The following is a 16474-nucleotide window of genomic DNA, read 5'->3' as shown; positions in this document are numbered from 1 at the left end:
TATATAGAACCCTAACGAGGGGTTTGGTCAGTTTTGCTGTCCCACTAGGCTTAAAATGAGGCATCCCAGAGAGAGGAAAGAGAGGATCTCATCACCACCAAGGAAGAAGAGCCAGAGCAGAGAGTGTCCTTTGGATCTGGGATCCCTGAGCTGAGACCCTCCTAGACCCAGAAGACAGAGAGAGAGTTTGAACATCAGATACAGTGAGAAGCACTGGCAGACAAATGGTGGCAAGAAATGGCCATGAGGCAGGAGGGTGGCAGGAGATGATGCAGGCATAGGCCCAGGGGCCAGGGAGAGGCATGCCTGTAGGCATCGTTGAGAAGAGGCTGTCCTGATGGAAGAACTGTATCCTGAGCATTCCTGAACCTGAACTGTAAGCTGTTTCCCTACGTAATAAACCCTGTAATGGTAAGCATTGTCTGTGAGTTCTGTGTGGCCCTTGCAATGAATTGTCAAACTCAGCAGAGAAGTAGAGTGCCATAAAAGGGATGATTGGTGTCAGAATCGGTAAAGATAGTGGAGGGAGGAAGCATGTCTGAGCTCCGCTTCATCGAATCAGCCTTGGGCTGTTGATCTTGATTCTCCTTCCCCCTTGTGAAGTTGGAGGTGATTGGATGCCTCTGCCATGCCATATTTACAGTGAGCATAAGAAGAGCATTTGCTGCAATGGATCAAGACTCCTGGAAGCATGAGACTTTTTAAGAGAAATACTGAAGGGGCTTTGGAAGTGAAACTTTTGATTCTTAGATGGTTACTTTGGTTGTTGTTACCCTTACTGTCCAAAAGGAAAATCATGTTGGAGCCGAGGGAAGAAAAGCTGCTTCTGGAATGGCTTGTGGCAAAACCAGGCCGGTTAAAGGAGATGATTGATAGGAGGCAGGCCTACTGGTTCCACCCAGCCAGAGGCCCAAGACCATATGAATATGAATGGGAAGATATTTAAGATATGGAGAAGAGAAGATGAAATTGGAATGTTTTAAAAACGGCTATGTGTTTAGGGGAGCCCTGATGGTGCAGTGGTTAAGAGGTTGGCTGCTAACTGAAAGGTCAACAGTTTGAATCTACCAGTGGAAACCCTATGGGGCAGTTTTGCTCTGTCCCATGGGGTTGCTATGAGTCGAAATCCACTGGATGGCAATGAGTTTGGTTTTGGTTTATGTGTTTAGGATTATGTGTTTATTTGAACGTACTATGGATATTGAATGCTTCTAGTACCTAGTGTTATAAAGCAGACCTAAACCTATGGTAGGAATGAATATTGGGCATTATAGATAATAGAGAGCATTTACTCTGCCTTCAGCCAATACTTGATTGGATATGCTAATAAGTGAACTAGAATTTGCCCAAAAGAAACACAGGCTGTTGGTTTGAATGCAGCAGCCCTGTATTTACCTGAGCCCCACCTGAACCTTTCAGGAATCAGGAAATTTGCATTTGAAAAGACAAGCAGAACCACCCGGAACTGCTGAGATAAAAGAAGATTTGCATTTGAAGGAAGGGGCTGCAAAAAAAAAAAAAGTCTGTCCTGATTTTTCATTTCCAGCAAGCAAGCAGTTTGTCTTTGGGTGCATTGAAACAGGAAAAGTCAGTGCCCATCAGAGCCCCCTTTTAGGATGGGAAGTTAAAGGGAGCCAGTGGAGTACACAGCCTAACAAGTTTGACCTCTTGAGTTTGTCATTTTATGCTTGCCTGCTTTTTTAGCGTCTGTTTCTGGTAAGCTTTGTATTCCACATTTTCCTTTGACAGTGAGAGCCACTTGTTTTATTTTTTAGTTCCATTTCTGTGAAGCAGTCTGAATCCCACTTTCTTCCAGGATTTTTCCAGGGGCACATTCAGGAGGAGAGTTATATGATTTGTGTTTTTCTTTAGCAAGGCAGCCCAAACCAAAAACCTGCTGCCGTCGAGTTGATTCCGACTCACAATTACCGTGTTAACCTTTTATTTAGTAGCATAGTGATTTCTTTAGTTTTCATTCTTTCTTAATTTTCTACCTGGAGAAAGGAAAAACAGAAAGGGGGAAGAATAAATGATGCTGAGTCAAGTGAAAAGGAAAGAAGAAAAAGGACCAATCCATTGTCATTGAGTTGATTCTGACTCATAGCGATCCTATAGGACAAAGTAGAACTTCCCCATAGGGTTTCCAAGGAGCAGCTGATGGATTCAAACTGCTGACCTTTTGGCTGGCAGCTGAGCTTCTACCCACTGCACCACCAGAGCTCCAGACAAACAACAGACTGGGCAAAATCAGGACTTAATCGTAACATGCAAAGATAAGTAAAACACCATAAGCTTGAATAATCCCCACCATCTGCCATTCTTCAGCTCCAGCTCCTGTGGGTAGGATCTACAGAGCAGCACATATGAAACTGATACACTGATGGTCTAAGTTTTCAGCTACTATTTTCCCTACTAAGTAATGACAGGAAATACTAAGACTGTGCAATACCTTCGAATACCATTTCATATAATGGTGAAATGATCTGCTAGTGATAATTATTTTCAATTATTTAAGAAATATGATGAAATAACCTGCTACTCCAAATTATTTTCATTTACTTAAGAAATATTTTCTAGAAGCTTACCATGTAACAGGTACTGGGCGAGGCACTGTGGAGAACGCTAAGACGTATGAGGTTTAGCCTGTGACTGGAGACACCTTAAAGTCTAGTGAAGAAACTGAATACGTAATGATGATGATGATGATGATGATGATGCTAGAAAGCAGTGACTCAGGGGTAGAAGGAAAAGGTCAGTTTGTTATGACCTGATTGTGGTGGTAAAAACCCTCAGATTTCCTGATTGGCATGCTGCTGTCAGTGAGTGACTGAGAGAGGATGAGTGAGTGAGAGAGTGACTGAGTGTGAGAGTTAGTGAGTGAGCGAGTGGGTGAGTGAGTGAGTGAGTGAGTGAATGAATGAGGGAGACAGTGAGTGAGAGAATGAGTGAGTGAGTAAGTGAGTGAGAGAATTGCATGAAAGAATGTGTGAGAAAGTGAGGGATGGAGCATTTTCTCAATGTGATCCTTCGGGGTTGGTCAATGTTACAAAGTCTTTGCAAGGCCTAGCAGCAAGTTTGACCCCATGTGTTGCAGAGTGGAACTGCTCTATAAGGCTTTCAAGGCTGTGATGTTCAGAAGCAAATTGCCAGGCCTTTCTTCTGAGGCACCTCTGAGTGGGTTCCAGCCACCAACCTGTGTGTTAATAGTTCACTGCTTAACTTTGTGCCATCTACAGACTCCCATGAGTCTGAATGGACTTGATGGCAACTGGTTGTTTTTTTTTTTTTTGTTCATTTTAACAGCCAGGGTGACACTTTAAACCCCCTCAAAGTAATTTATTGAATGCTAAAGAATTTAAGATTAATAAACATAAAGTTAAGTTACAGTTCCTGAATATACACAGACTGAGAGACAGGACAAGTCTAGGATTGGCGAATGAAGAATGAGGTCTACTTGGCAAAGCCAGATTATTTGAATGTGGCTAACCAAGAATTTTGTCTTTGCCAAAACTAACACCAAATAGTGTTGAAAACCTGAACAGACCTATAACAAGAGAAGAGATTGAAAAGATAATTTAAAAAACTCCCAACAACAGCAACAACAACAAAAAAATAAAACCTGGCCCAAATGGCTTCACTGGAGAATTCTACCAAACATTGAGAGAAGAACTTATGCCATTACTACTCAAACTATTTCAGAACATAGAAAAGGAAGTGATAATGACAAATTCATTCTACGAAGCCAGCGTAACCCTGATACCAAAACCAGGCAAAGACACCACAAAAAAAAAAGAAAATTACAGACCAAAATCTCTTGTGAATATAGATGCAAAAATTCTCAACAAAATTCTAACCAAAGGAATTCAGCATCATATCAAAAAAGTAATACACTACAAACAATTAGGATTCATACCAGATATGCAGGATGGTTCAACATTAGAAAATCAATCAATGCAATCTGCCACATAAAGGGAAAGAATCACATGATCATCTTAATTGATGCCAAAAAGGTATCTGACAAAGTCCAACACCCATTCCTGATAAAAATTCTCAATAAAATAGGTAGAGAAGAGAAATTTCTCAACATAATAAAGGGCATCTATGCAAAACCAACAGCCAACATCATTCTTAATGGAGAGAGGCTGAAATCACTTCCCTTGAGAACAGAAACAAGACAAGGATGCCCTTTATCACCACTCCTATTTAACATTGTGCTGGAAGTTCTAGCTAGATCAATAAAGCAAGAAAAAGAAATAAGGGCTCCCAAATTGGTAATGAAGAAGTTAAACTGTCCCTATTTGTGGATGATTTGATATTATACATAGAAAACCCAAAAGAGTCCATGAGAAAACTACTGGAACTAATAGAAAAATTCAGCAGAGAAACAGGACATGAGATCAACATACAAATCAGTTGGATTTCTATATACCAATAAAGAGAACAATGAAAAGGAAATCACGAAAACAATACCATTTATTACAATAGCCCCTAAAAAAATAAAATACATAGGAATAAGTCTAACCAGGGATGTAGGACACATACAAAGAAAAGTACAAAACACTACTGCAAGAAACTAAGAGATCTACATAAATGGAAAAACATACCATGCTCATAGCTAGGTAGACTCAACACTGTGAAAATGACAATTCTACCCACAGCGATTTACAAATATAATGCAATCCCAATCCAAATACCAACAACATTCTTTAAAGAGAGGGAAAAACTTATCATTAACTTTACATTGAAAGGGAAGAGGCCTCAGATGAGTAAAGAAAGCACTGTTGAAGAAGAAAAGTAGGAGGACTCACAGTACCTGACCTCAGAACCTACTATACGGCTACTGTAGTCAAAACAGTCTGGTACTGGTATAATAACAGATATATTGATCAATGGAACAGAATTGAGAACCCAGATGTAAATCCATCCACCTATGTTCACATGATCTTTGACGAGGACCCAAAATTCATCAAATGGGGAAAAGACAGTCTTTTTAACAAATGGTGCTGGCAAAACTGGATGTCCATCTGCAAAAAAGAATGAAACAGGACCCCATACCTCACACCATATTCAAAAACTAACTCAAAATGGATCGAAGACCTAAATATAAAGCCACGAACTATGAAGTCCTTAGAAGAAAAAATAGGATCAACGCTAGAGGCATTAACAGGATACAACCCACAACAAACAAGACACAAACTCCAGAGGGTAAGCTAGATAACTGGGATCTTCTAATAACTAAAAACTTATGCTCATCAAAACACTTCACCAAAAGAGTAAAAAGAGAACCTACAGACTGGGGGGGAAAAATTGGCTATTACAAATCAGACAAAGCTCTAATCTCTAAAATCTATAAGAAAATCCAACATCTCTACAACAAAAAGACAAATAATCTAATTAAAAAATGAGCAAAGGAAATGAACAGATACTTCACCAACGAAGACGTTCAAGTGGCCAACAGACACACTAGCCATTAGAGAAATGCAAATCAAAACCACAATGAGATACCATCTCACCCCAGCATTACTGGCATGAATAAAAAAAAACAGGAAATAGCAAATGTTGGAGAGGCTGCGGGGAGATTGGAACTCTTATGCACTGCTGGTGGGAGTGCAAAATGATACAACCATTTTGGAAAACTGTATGGCTCTTCCTTAGAAAGCTGGAAATAGAAACACCATATGATCCAGCAATTCCACGGAGCCATTTCCTTGATGTAAATCTTTCTCTATATTTATATGCTTTACTGGTTTTGCTTCTCTAGAGAACCCAGCCTAGGACATTTGGTACTGAGTGTGGGGTCTGCTCTAACAGATACCTAAAATGTGGAAGGGGTTTTGAAACTGAATGGATAGAGGACCTGCAGCAGCAGAGAAGCAGCAGCAGCAGAGGACCGGAGGCAGCAGAGAACTAAGAGAAGCAGGACCAGGCGACCAGCACCAGACAGCGCTGGAGCCAACCCATGGAGCAAAAGAGCTGTGTGCCTGTGTGCAGGAGGCTTCCTGGTGGCGTTGGGTGCCTCTGGGCACTTATCAGTGGAACTAGGCTTGCCAACCCAAGGAGCAAGAGAGCTGACTGTGTGCAGGAGGCTTCCTGGCGGAGTGGGGTACCTCCAGGCACTTTTCGGTGGAGCTACTGAGTTTTGGAACACTTGCCCCAGCAGGGCAGATGTGGGTGTGAGGTCTGAGGGGGTGGAGAGTCCAAGGAATCAGGAAGCAGAAGCTGGAGGGACAAGGAGCATAGAAATTCAAGCTGCCTCAGTCTTAAAAGATATGGCCATGACCTCTGGAGTTTCAATCGGTGGAACAATGGCCTCTGGTGTTTCTAAGGCTGGAGTTACCACTCAGATGGACTAGGACAATGGCATGCCTAAAGCTGAGAGAGCAGAGTTGCTGCCCCAGTGAGCCTGGAAGGCAGAGATGAAGCCCAGGGCCGAGGGGCCGCCACTCAGAATCTGGAGAGTGTGGCCAATAGCTAGAGTCTAAATGGTCTCAGAGAGCAGGGGATTATTTTCAAGCCTTGAGGGCTAATGTAATGTCTTCTGCTGACTGGCTTGGTGGCTGCTATGCTTTCTTTTCTCCGTTTGTAATGGAAATGTCTAGCCTGTGCTTGCTCTGCCATTGTACTTTGTATGCAGATAACTTGGATTCTTGATTTCACAGATGAAGAGCAATTTTTGGATTTTGGACTTGGAGTTGATTTAAGACTATTGCTATGATATGATGAGGTGAATATGGTTTACATATGGCAAGGATATGAATTTGGGGGGGGCCAAAGGGTGGAATGTCGTGGATTGAATAGTGTCCCCCAAAAGTATCTATCAACTTGGATAGGTCATGATTCCCTTGTATTATTGTCTTCCATTTTATTTTCTGATGTGATTTTCCTGTATATTGTAAATCCTATCACTGTGATATAATAAGATGGATTAGCAGCAATTATATTGATGAGGTCTACAAGATTAGGTAGTGTCTTAAACCAATCTCTTTTGAGATACAGATGAGAGAAAGGAGCAGAGAGACATGGGAACCTCATACCACCAAGAAAGTAGTGCTAGGAGCAGAGCGTGTCCTTTGGACCTGAGGTTCCTGTGCTGAGATACTGCCAGACCAAGGGAAGACTGATGACAAGGACCTTCCTCAGAGCCAGCAGAGAGAGAAAGCATTCCCCTGGAGCTGGTGACTGAATTTGTATTTCCAGCCTACTGGACTCTGAGAGAATAAACTTTTCTTTGTTAAAGCATTCGCTTGTGGTATTTCTGTTATAGCAGCACTAGATGATTAAGACACCACCCCTAGCAATATATCCTTGAGAAATAAGAGTCATCCAGGAATAGACTTATGCACACTCATGTTCACTGCAGCATTCTTAACAATAGCAAATAGATGGAAACAACCTAGATGCCCATCAACAGATGAATGGATAAACAAACTGTGGTACATACACACAATGGAGTATTATGCAATGATAAAGAACAACAATGAATCTGTGAAGCATCTCATAACATGGATGAATCTGGAGGGCATTATGCTGAGTGAAATAAGTCATCACAAAAAGACAAATATTGTATGAGACCACTACTCTAAAAAGACATGACAAGGTTTACAAGCAAAAAGAAACAATCTTTGGTGGTTACGAGGGAGGGGAGGGGTGGGAATAGAAAAACACTAAATAGGCAATAGATAAGTGGTAACTTTGGAGACGGGTGAGACAGTACACAATACTGGGGAAGCCAGCACAACTTGTACAAGGCAAAGTCATGGAAGCTCCATAGATACATCCAAACTCCCTGAGGGACTGAATTGCTGGGCTGCGGATTATAGGGACCATGGTGTCAGGGGACATCTAGCTCAATTGGCATAACACAGTTTATAAAGAAAATATTCTACATTATATTTTGGTGAATAGCATTTGGGGTGTTAAAAGCCTGTAAGTGGCCATTTAGGACACTCCACTGGTCTCACTCCTTCAGGAGCAAGAAAGGTCAAAGAAAACTAAGGATACAAGGGAAAGATTAGTCCAAAGGACTAATGGATCACATCTACCACAGCCTCTACCAGATCGAGTCCCGTATAACTAGATGGTGCCTGGCTACCACCACTGACTGCTCTGACAGGGATCACAATAGAGGGTCCTGGACAGAGCTGGAGAAAAATGTAGAACAAAATTCCAACTCAAAAAGAAAGATCAGACTTGCTGGCCTGACAGAGACTAGAGAAACCCTGAGAGTATGGCCCCCCAACACCCTTTCAGCTCAGTAATGAAGTCTCCTCCTAGGTTCAACCTTCAGCCAAAGAGTGGACAGGCCCATAAAACAAAATGAGGCTAAAGGGGCACACCAAGCCTGGGGCAAGGACTAGAAAGCAGGAGGGGACAGGAAAGCTGGTAATAGGGAACCCCAGGTTGAGAAGGGAGACTGTTGACATGTCATAGGATAGCTAAGCAATGTCATAGAACAATATGTGTACTAATTGTTTAATGAGAAACTAGTTTATTCTGTAAACCTTCATCCAAAGTACAATTAGAAAAAAAGAAAAAGATTTTGAAAAAAAATAAAAGAATTTTGCCTTTGAAACTCTTGCAGTACATTTCTAGCTCCTTTTTTCCCTTGTCTGGCAACCAAAGTGCATTCCAGGCCCCTTTTCTCTGGAAGCCCTTTTATCCTGTTAATAGCTAATTGCCCAGAAAGCCGCCTCTGAACATAAACTGAAGAGCAATTACAGTAGCTGCCTCGAAAGCCTGGGGATATGTTCCAAGATCTCCCACGGATGCCTGAAACCGTGGATAGTACCGAACCCTAGAGATACTATGATTTGTCCTATACGTACATACTTATGATAAAGTTTAACTTATAAATTAGGCACAGTAAGAGATTAACAATAATAAAATACAGCAATTAAAACGATATACTGTAATAGAAGTCACATGAATGACTGAGTGGGTGGCAAGAGATTACATCATGTTACATATTCATTTAACAGGTTCGAACTGAGGCTGACTCCTATCTCCAGAAGGTACTTACATTTCAACTTGGGCTCTTGAAGAGTAGAAGTCGTTGGGACTTTAAGAAATAGGTGTCTAAAGGTGGGTTTTCTGGTTGTGGTAAAGGGGTGACCTAGGGGCAACAGGTTTTTCTGTTCCCCTTGGAGTTCAGTTCCTGGGGGAACAACTTACTTCACCTTCTCGGTAAGGCAGCCTGCTTGTCAACTGCTCTCTGGGTGATTCCTAAGATAGGATTTTTTTTGATTTATTGTGGGTGGTGACAATCAAATTCTCTTGCTTTATTTTTTGTTTAAAGACTGAGACATAATGTCAAGGAAAAAATATCACTACAGAGTCCTGTACCAACAATATCAGTATCTTTTCAAACTGGCCTAATTACTAGGGTTATAAAACAATTCTTCATTTTACTAACCTTAGAGTTGCTCGCTCTCCCCTCTCCTCACCCAGTTTCCGTACAAAACAAAATGATTTGGGGAGGCACTCAAAAGTGGGCCTTTAGAAAATTTACCTAGTGCATTGTCTCAGCCCTCTCAGAAGGTATTTTAAATCTTTGGCCAACTACTTTCCATATTTGCTCCCACACTCAGATGCATATTTAAAATAACTTTTATTTACAAGATTGTATCTTAGCAACAGTGGTACAGGACAAGAATGCGTTATCTAGAGCAAACCAATCCTGGCCATAAACTACATAAGCAAAGCAGCCAAATGTGACCATAGAGCTCTCCTGAAATATTGTGGTGTTATATGAGATTAAAGGCATATTTTTCAGACCCAAGACAATCCGTTATTCATGCTTAACTCAAGGGAAAAGTCACTCTTTTTATTCATATAGAATCATAATATTTTAGAGCTGAATGGGATATTAAAAAAAAATGGGATATTGGAGGCTGTCTATTCCAATACTGTGATATTAAAATGGTAAAGAAAAAAAAATGAGGAAAAGAAAGGATAACTTGCTTCCTCAGGGCACGCAGACGCAGTGGTTGGTAGCAGAGCTGGTGCTAGAAATCAGGTTTCTTGACTTAGAGTCCAGGTACTCCAGTAACTTTTGTATGAGAACGTGGGTCTTTATTCCACATGGATCCATTTAAATTCCCACTTTTAAAACGGCCTTCTGAATGAATTATTTCAACATGTGATTTGGAAGAAGCTTTTATATTTTGTGTAAGAAATAGAGATGGTTGTTTCAGTTTGCATAACTGAGCCCACCATATTGCCTTGCAGAGATCATTGAATTTGAAATTTCCAAATGTTAGTAGAAAAAAATCTATGTGATCACTGTGATAATATTCCTGGAAGGGCAAACGACTATTAGCCAAAAGGTTGGTGGTTCGAACTCACCCATAGACACGTGGGAAGAAAGGCATGGCAATCTGCTTCCAAAAAGTGACAGCCGTGAAAGCCCTATGGAGCATAGCTCTCCTCTGGCACACATGGGGCCACCATGAGTCGGAATTGACTCGATGGCAATGAACAACAGTTTGTGCATAGCCAAATTAAGGGAGAGACACCTAGAATATTTAAAAGTGCCGGCTCTGGAGCTGGGTTGCCTCCAGTTGAATCATGCTACCTTGAGAAAGTTGTCTGATGCCTCTGAGCATAAGTGCTGCCTATTGAAAAATTGAGATATGTTCAGATCAGGGTACCTCATATCTATAAAATCAGTTGCTGTTGAGTCAATTCTGAGGTTTGAATCCACCCAGAGGCACCTTGGAAGAAAGGCCTCTTGATCTAGTTCTGAAAAACCAGCCTTTGGAAACCCTGTGGAGCACAGTTCTATTCTGACACACATGGGGTTGCCATCAGTACAAATCGACTTGATGGCAACTGTTTTTTTTTTTTTTTTTTTAAATAGGGTTAATGTGATGATTAAACGAGATAATTTATGTAAAATACTGAGAGCAGTTCCTGGCAAATAGCACATAAATACACATTTGTCATAAAGCCAGCTTGTGGCCTACATCGTTGCTGCCTCAGCATCCCTTACTATCTCCTAGTTGCCCTTTCACTTAGTTTCTGACATGCCCTTCCCATCTTGTCACCCACACTCTCCACAGTGGTGGTCACTCTTTGCCCCTCCCAGCCATGCCCCCTGTGGCTTCCCAAGATAAAATGTCTCCCTTTTCCTGCACTAACACACTTGAAACTTAAACTGACCAACAAGGCTTATCACACTTTAACCTCGAGGACACCCTGCTTGCCATACAGCAGCCCTCTCCTACAGTTCCAGGTTGTTGCTGCCTTGTCCTGGGTACAATCCCCTGTGTGGCCCTGCATCAAGGCACACTGTAGCTTCCTCTCTGGGATCTAGGAGCACTCCATTCTATTTGTTTTCTGGCCTTCCTGCGTGATCCTCCACCAGCACCTGACAGACCATCCAAGACTCCACAGGCCCCTCTGGGTCAACTTAATACAACATAGGGTATTATTTTGATTTAGTAAGTTATTAGGAGGATAATAGTGGTAAGTAATAAACACATCATTTCTCTTTTGGTCTGAGAACCTATATTCAAATTGTAAACCTCTCACTTTATTACTAAGTATATTCTCAGTGGCTATTTGATGAATAATGCCAAAGGACTTTCACTCACTTTCCCAGTACTTTGTTTTTATTTTTCCGTAGGCCAATGGGAGCATTTCCAAGAAGGCTAACCAGGTTACAATCTGTGGTCTTGAAACAAAGGGGGTAAAATACCTTTCATGTGGTTTAAGAACTCATTCATGTGATGTTCAAGTAACTAAGTCAACTAGTTAAAAGACAAACAAAAAAACAAAACAACAGCAACAAAAAAATCTGGAAGTTTATTTAATTACAAATAAGCAAAAGAGAAAAACTAAAGCCCTAGAGATTAGGACCTTATTCTAAATAAAATCTCAATCCTTAATCTCACTCCATCAGTGGCTTAAAAAGAACTTTAATGCACTGTCTGAATTTTCAGTTCTTTTTTTCAGGCAGGAAAAGAAAGCAGTTGCTCAGTATTTTCACATGTATTCAAACTCAGACTGAAATCCAACATTATTCTGCAGGCCACTAGGCATTCTATGAAATGAACCAAAGGTTCAGAAAAGGTAAGCAGAATTGATAATGTGGTGAAGATATTCTTTGTATGTTTACACATTTTGATAAATCATGACTGAGCTGTTATGCTACACTTTTTGGAGCATTTAAAAATCATGACAAATAATTAAAATGGGTATCTTTTACAGTTATAAATCCAACATAGGTAATAAAGGAGGAAGAAAGTTCATCTCGATATTTAGCCAGAAGAATTATGTGCTCCTTTTCTTAAAGCCTACATTGATATTTATATAGTAAAAAGGAATGACATATTTTTTCCAAAATCATAGAATCAAGTGTTTGCTGGCATCTATCAATATTTCATAACCTATAATTTGAGTCAGAAGATGATGTGGAATGAGCAATATCATTGCTAATGTCAGATAGATCTTGGCTCAAAGCAAAGCATACCAGAAAGATGTTTACCTGAGTTTTATTGACTATGCAAAGGAATTCCACGTATGGGTCATAACAAATTATGGATAACACTGAGAATAATGGGAATTGCAGAACACTTAATTGTGCTCATGTAGAATCTGTACATAGACCAAAAGATAGTCTTTTGAAGAGAACGAGGGGATCCAGTGTGGTTTAAAATCAGGAAAAGTGTGTCTCATGGTTGTATCCTTTCACCATACTTATTCAATCTGTATGCTGAGCAAATAATCTGAGAAGCTGGACTATATAAAGAAGAACAAGGTATCAGAATTGGAGGAAGACTCATTAACAATCTGCATTATGCAGATGACACAACCTTGTTTGCTGCAAGTGAAGAGGACTTGAAGCACTTACTGATGAAGATCAAAGACTACCGCCCTCAGTATGAATTATACCTCAACATAAAGAAAACAAAACTCCTCACAACTGAACAAATAAGCAACGTCATGATAAACAGAGAAAAGATTGAAGTTGTCCAGGATTTCACTTTACTTGGATCCACAGCCAACGCCCATGGAAGCATCAGTGAAGAAATCAAATGACACACATTGCATTGGGCAAACCTGCTGCAAAAGGCTTTTTTGAAATGTTCAAAAGAAAACACATCGCTTTGACGATTAAGGTACACCTGACCCAAGCCAGGTCTCTTAGTTATCTAGTGCTGCTATACCAGAAATACCACAAGTGGACGGCTTTAACAAACTGAAGATTATTCTCTCATAGTCTAGTAGGCTAAACCCAGTGCCGTCCTATAGCGATCCTATAGGACAGAGAAACTGCCCCGCAGAGTTTCCAAGGAAGTGCAAATTCAGGGCCCCGGCTCCCAGGGAAGGTTTTCTCTCTCTGTCAGCTCTGGAGGAAGGTCCTTGTCATCAGTCTTCCCTTGGTCTGGGAGCATCTCAGCGCACTCTGTTCCCGGTGCTGCTTTCTTGGTGGTATGAAGTCCCCCACTCTCTGCTTGCTTCCCTTTCCTTTTATCTCTTGTAAGATAAAAGATGGTGCAGGCCACACCCTAGGGAAACTGCCTTTACATTGGATCAGGGATGTGACCTGAGTAAGAGTGTTACACCCCACCCTAATCCTCTTTAACCACAGGAAGAGATTATGATTTATAACACACAGGAAAATCACAAAATGGTAGAAACCCTGGTAGCATAGTGGTTAAGAGCTACAGCTGCTAACCAAAAGGTTGGCAGTTTGGATCCCCCAGGCCATCCTTGGAAACCCTATGGGGCAGTCCTACTCTGTCCTATATGGTCACCATGAGTTGGAGTCGACTTGATGGCAATGGGTTTTGTGGGTTGGGCGACAAACACACAATACTGGGAATCATGGCCTAACCAAGTTTATACAATTTGGGAGGACACAATTCAATCTATGACATTCCACACTCTGACCCTCAAGGATTCATGTCCTTGCCACATGTAAAACATACTCACCCCATCATATCATAGCAAAAGTCTTAAATCAACTACAAGTCCAAAATCCAAAAATTCCTCTTCATCTGTGAAATCTAGAATACAGGTTACCTGCTTCTAAAGCACAATGGTGGAACAGGCACAAGCTAGAAATTTCCATTACAAATAGGAGAAACTGGAGGAAAAGAAGGGATAACAGGCACCAAGCAAGTCAGCAGAACACATTACATTAGCCCTCAAAGCTCTGAAAATAATCTGCTGTTCTCTGAGATAGTTTACACAATCACCCTGCCCTCCACACTCTAGGTATTGGCCACATTCTCCAGACTCTGAGTGCAGGCCCCTCGGCCCTGGGCTTCAGCTCCACTTTCCAGGCTCACTGGGACCACAACTCTGCTCCTGCAGCTTTAGGCACACCATTCTCCTAGTCCATCTGAGTGGCAACTCCACCATTAGAAATACCAGAGGCCATGGCTCCACACTTTGAAACCCCAGAGGCCCTGGCCATACCTTTTGAGACTAAGGCAGCTCCGCTTCTTCTGTTCCTTTGTCTCCTCAGCTTCTGATTCCTGGTTCCTTGGGCCTGATGCCCACATCTGCCCTGTTGAGGCAAGTGTTCCAAAGCTCAGTAACTTCACCAATAAGCGCCCAGAGGTACCCCACTCCACCGGAAAGCCTTCTGTGCACAGGCACTCAGTTCTCTCACTCTGGCACTGGTCTCCTGATTCTGCTGCTGCCAGCTCACTGCTGCTGCTGGTCCTCTGCTGCTGTTTCTTACTATCTGTGCCTTCCCTGGTGTTAACAGTTCTCCTCACTTCCTTCTGAGTCTTCTATCCATTCACAGTTTCAAAACTGCTTCTGCATTTTAGGTATCTGTTAGAGGAGCACCTCACTCTCTCGGTACCAAATTCTGTCTTAGTTATCTAGTGCTGTTGTAACAGGAATACCACAAATGGGTGGCTTTAGCTAACGGAAGTTTATTCTCATGGTCTAGTAGGCTACAAGTGCAAATTCAGGGAACCGGCTCCAGTGAAAGGCTTTCTTTCTCTGTCAGCTCTGGAGGAAGGTCTTTGTCATCAGTCTCCCCTTGGTCTGGGAGTATCTCAGCGCAGGAATCTCAGGCCCAAAGGACACACTCTATTCCCGGCACTGCTCTCTTGGTGGTATGAAGTCCCCCACTCTCTGCCTGCTTCCCTTTCCTTTTATCTCTTGTAAGATAAAAGGTGGTGCAGGCTATACCCCAGGAAAACTGCCTTTGCATTAGATCAGGGATGTGACCTTGAGCAAGGGTGCTACGTCCCACCCTAATCCTCTTTAACCACAGGCAGAGATTATGATTTATAACACATAGGAAAATCACAAAATGGAGGACAACCTCACAATACTCATATTTTTGGGAGACACAATTCAATGCATGAGACCATAGTATTTTCAATCACCTCATATGCGTGTGAAAGCTGGTCAGTGACTAAGGAAGACCAAAGAATAATTGATGCCTTTGAATTATTGTGTTGCTGAAGAATATTGAATATACCATGGACTGCCAGAGAATGAACAAATCTGTCTTGGAAGAAGTACAGCCAGAATCCTCCTCAGAAGTGAGGATGGAGAGACTTTGTCTCACATAATTTGGATACATTATTAGGAGGAACCAGTCCCTGGAGAAGGACAGCATGTTTGGTAGAGGGTGAGCGAAAGAGAGGAAGACTCTCAACAAGGTGGATTGACACAGTGACTGCAACAATGGGTTCAAGCATAACAATGATTATGAGGATGGCGCAGGACTGGGCAGCACTTTGTCCTTTTTTATGTGGGATCGCTATGAGTAAGAACCGACTTGACAACACTTAGCAACAATAACAAAAGCTCACTCATCTATGCCAGGAGATTTGGAAGACAGCTACCTGGCCAACTGACTGGAATAGATTCATATTTATGCCTATTCCCAAGAAAGATGATCCAACAGAATGTGGAAATTATCAAACAATATCACTAATATCACATGCAAGTAAAATTTTGCTGAAGATCATTCAAAAGTGACCACAGCAGTATATTGACAGGAAACTGCCAGAAATTCAGGCTGAATTCAGAAGAGGATGTAGAACCAGGGATATCATTGCTGCTGTCAGATGGATCCTGGCTGAAAGGAGAGAATACTAGAAAGAAGTTTACTTGTGTTTTATTTACTATGCAAAGGCATTTGACTGTGTGGATCATAACAAATTATGGATAACATTGTGAAGAATGTGAATTCCAGAACACTTAATTGTGCTTACGAACAGAACAAGGGGATACGGGGTGGTTTAAAGTTAGGAAAGGTGTGCATCAGGGTTGTATCTTTTCACCATACCTGTTCAATCTGTATGTTGAGCAGATAATCCAAGGGGATGGACTATATGAAGAAGAAGGGGGCATCAGGATTGGAGGAAGACTCATTAACAACTTGCATTATGCAGATGACACAACCTTGCTTGCTGAAAGTGAAGAGAACTTGATGCTTCAAAATGGATTGCACCTCAAAATAAAGAAAACAAAAATTCTCACAACTGGACCAAAA

The 16474-nt window shown here is 41.5% G+C and overlaps 1 protein-coding gene across 2 annotated transcripts in view; it reads right to left on the bottom strand.

The window, feature by feature from the left end:
• Window positions 1-16474, bottom strand: part of NAF1 (nuclear assembly factor 1 ribonucleoprotein) — a 147264-nt gene that overhangs the window by 106386 nt on the left and 24404 nt on the right. Inside the window, exons 2-3 of one of the 2 annotated variants that reach the window (XM_049905512.1) lie at window positions 16268-16432; window positions 14428-14518 (exon numbers count right to left, since the gene is read on the bottom strand). In XM_049905512.1, the coding sequence (XP_049761469.1) occupies window positions 14428-14513 (86 nt within the window). In that variant the 5' untranslated portion in view covers window positions 14514-14518; window positions 16268-16432. The remainder of the gene's footprint in view (window positions 1-14427; window positions 14519-16267; window positions 16433-16474) is intronic. The other variant, XM_049905511.1, reaches the window with a different exon arrangement.

The sequence above is a fragment of the Elephas maximus genome, chromosome 13 (assembly GCF_024166365.1).
Source record: "Elephas maximus indicus isolate mEleMax1 chromosome 13, mEleMax1 primary haplotype, whole genome shotgun sequence".
Lineage (NCBI taxonomy): Eukaryota > Metazoa > Chordata > Mammalia > Proboscidea > Elephantidae > Elephas > Elephas maximus.
Note: the sequence above shows the minus strand (reverse complement) of the source record. Positions and strands in the feature narration are given on the sequence as shown.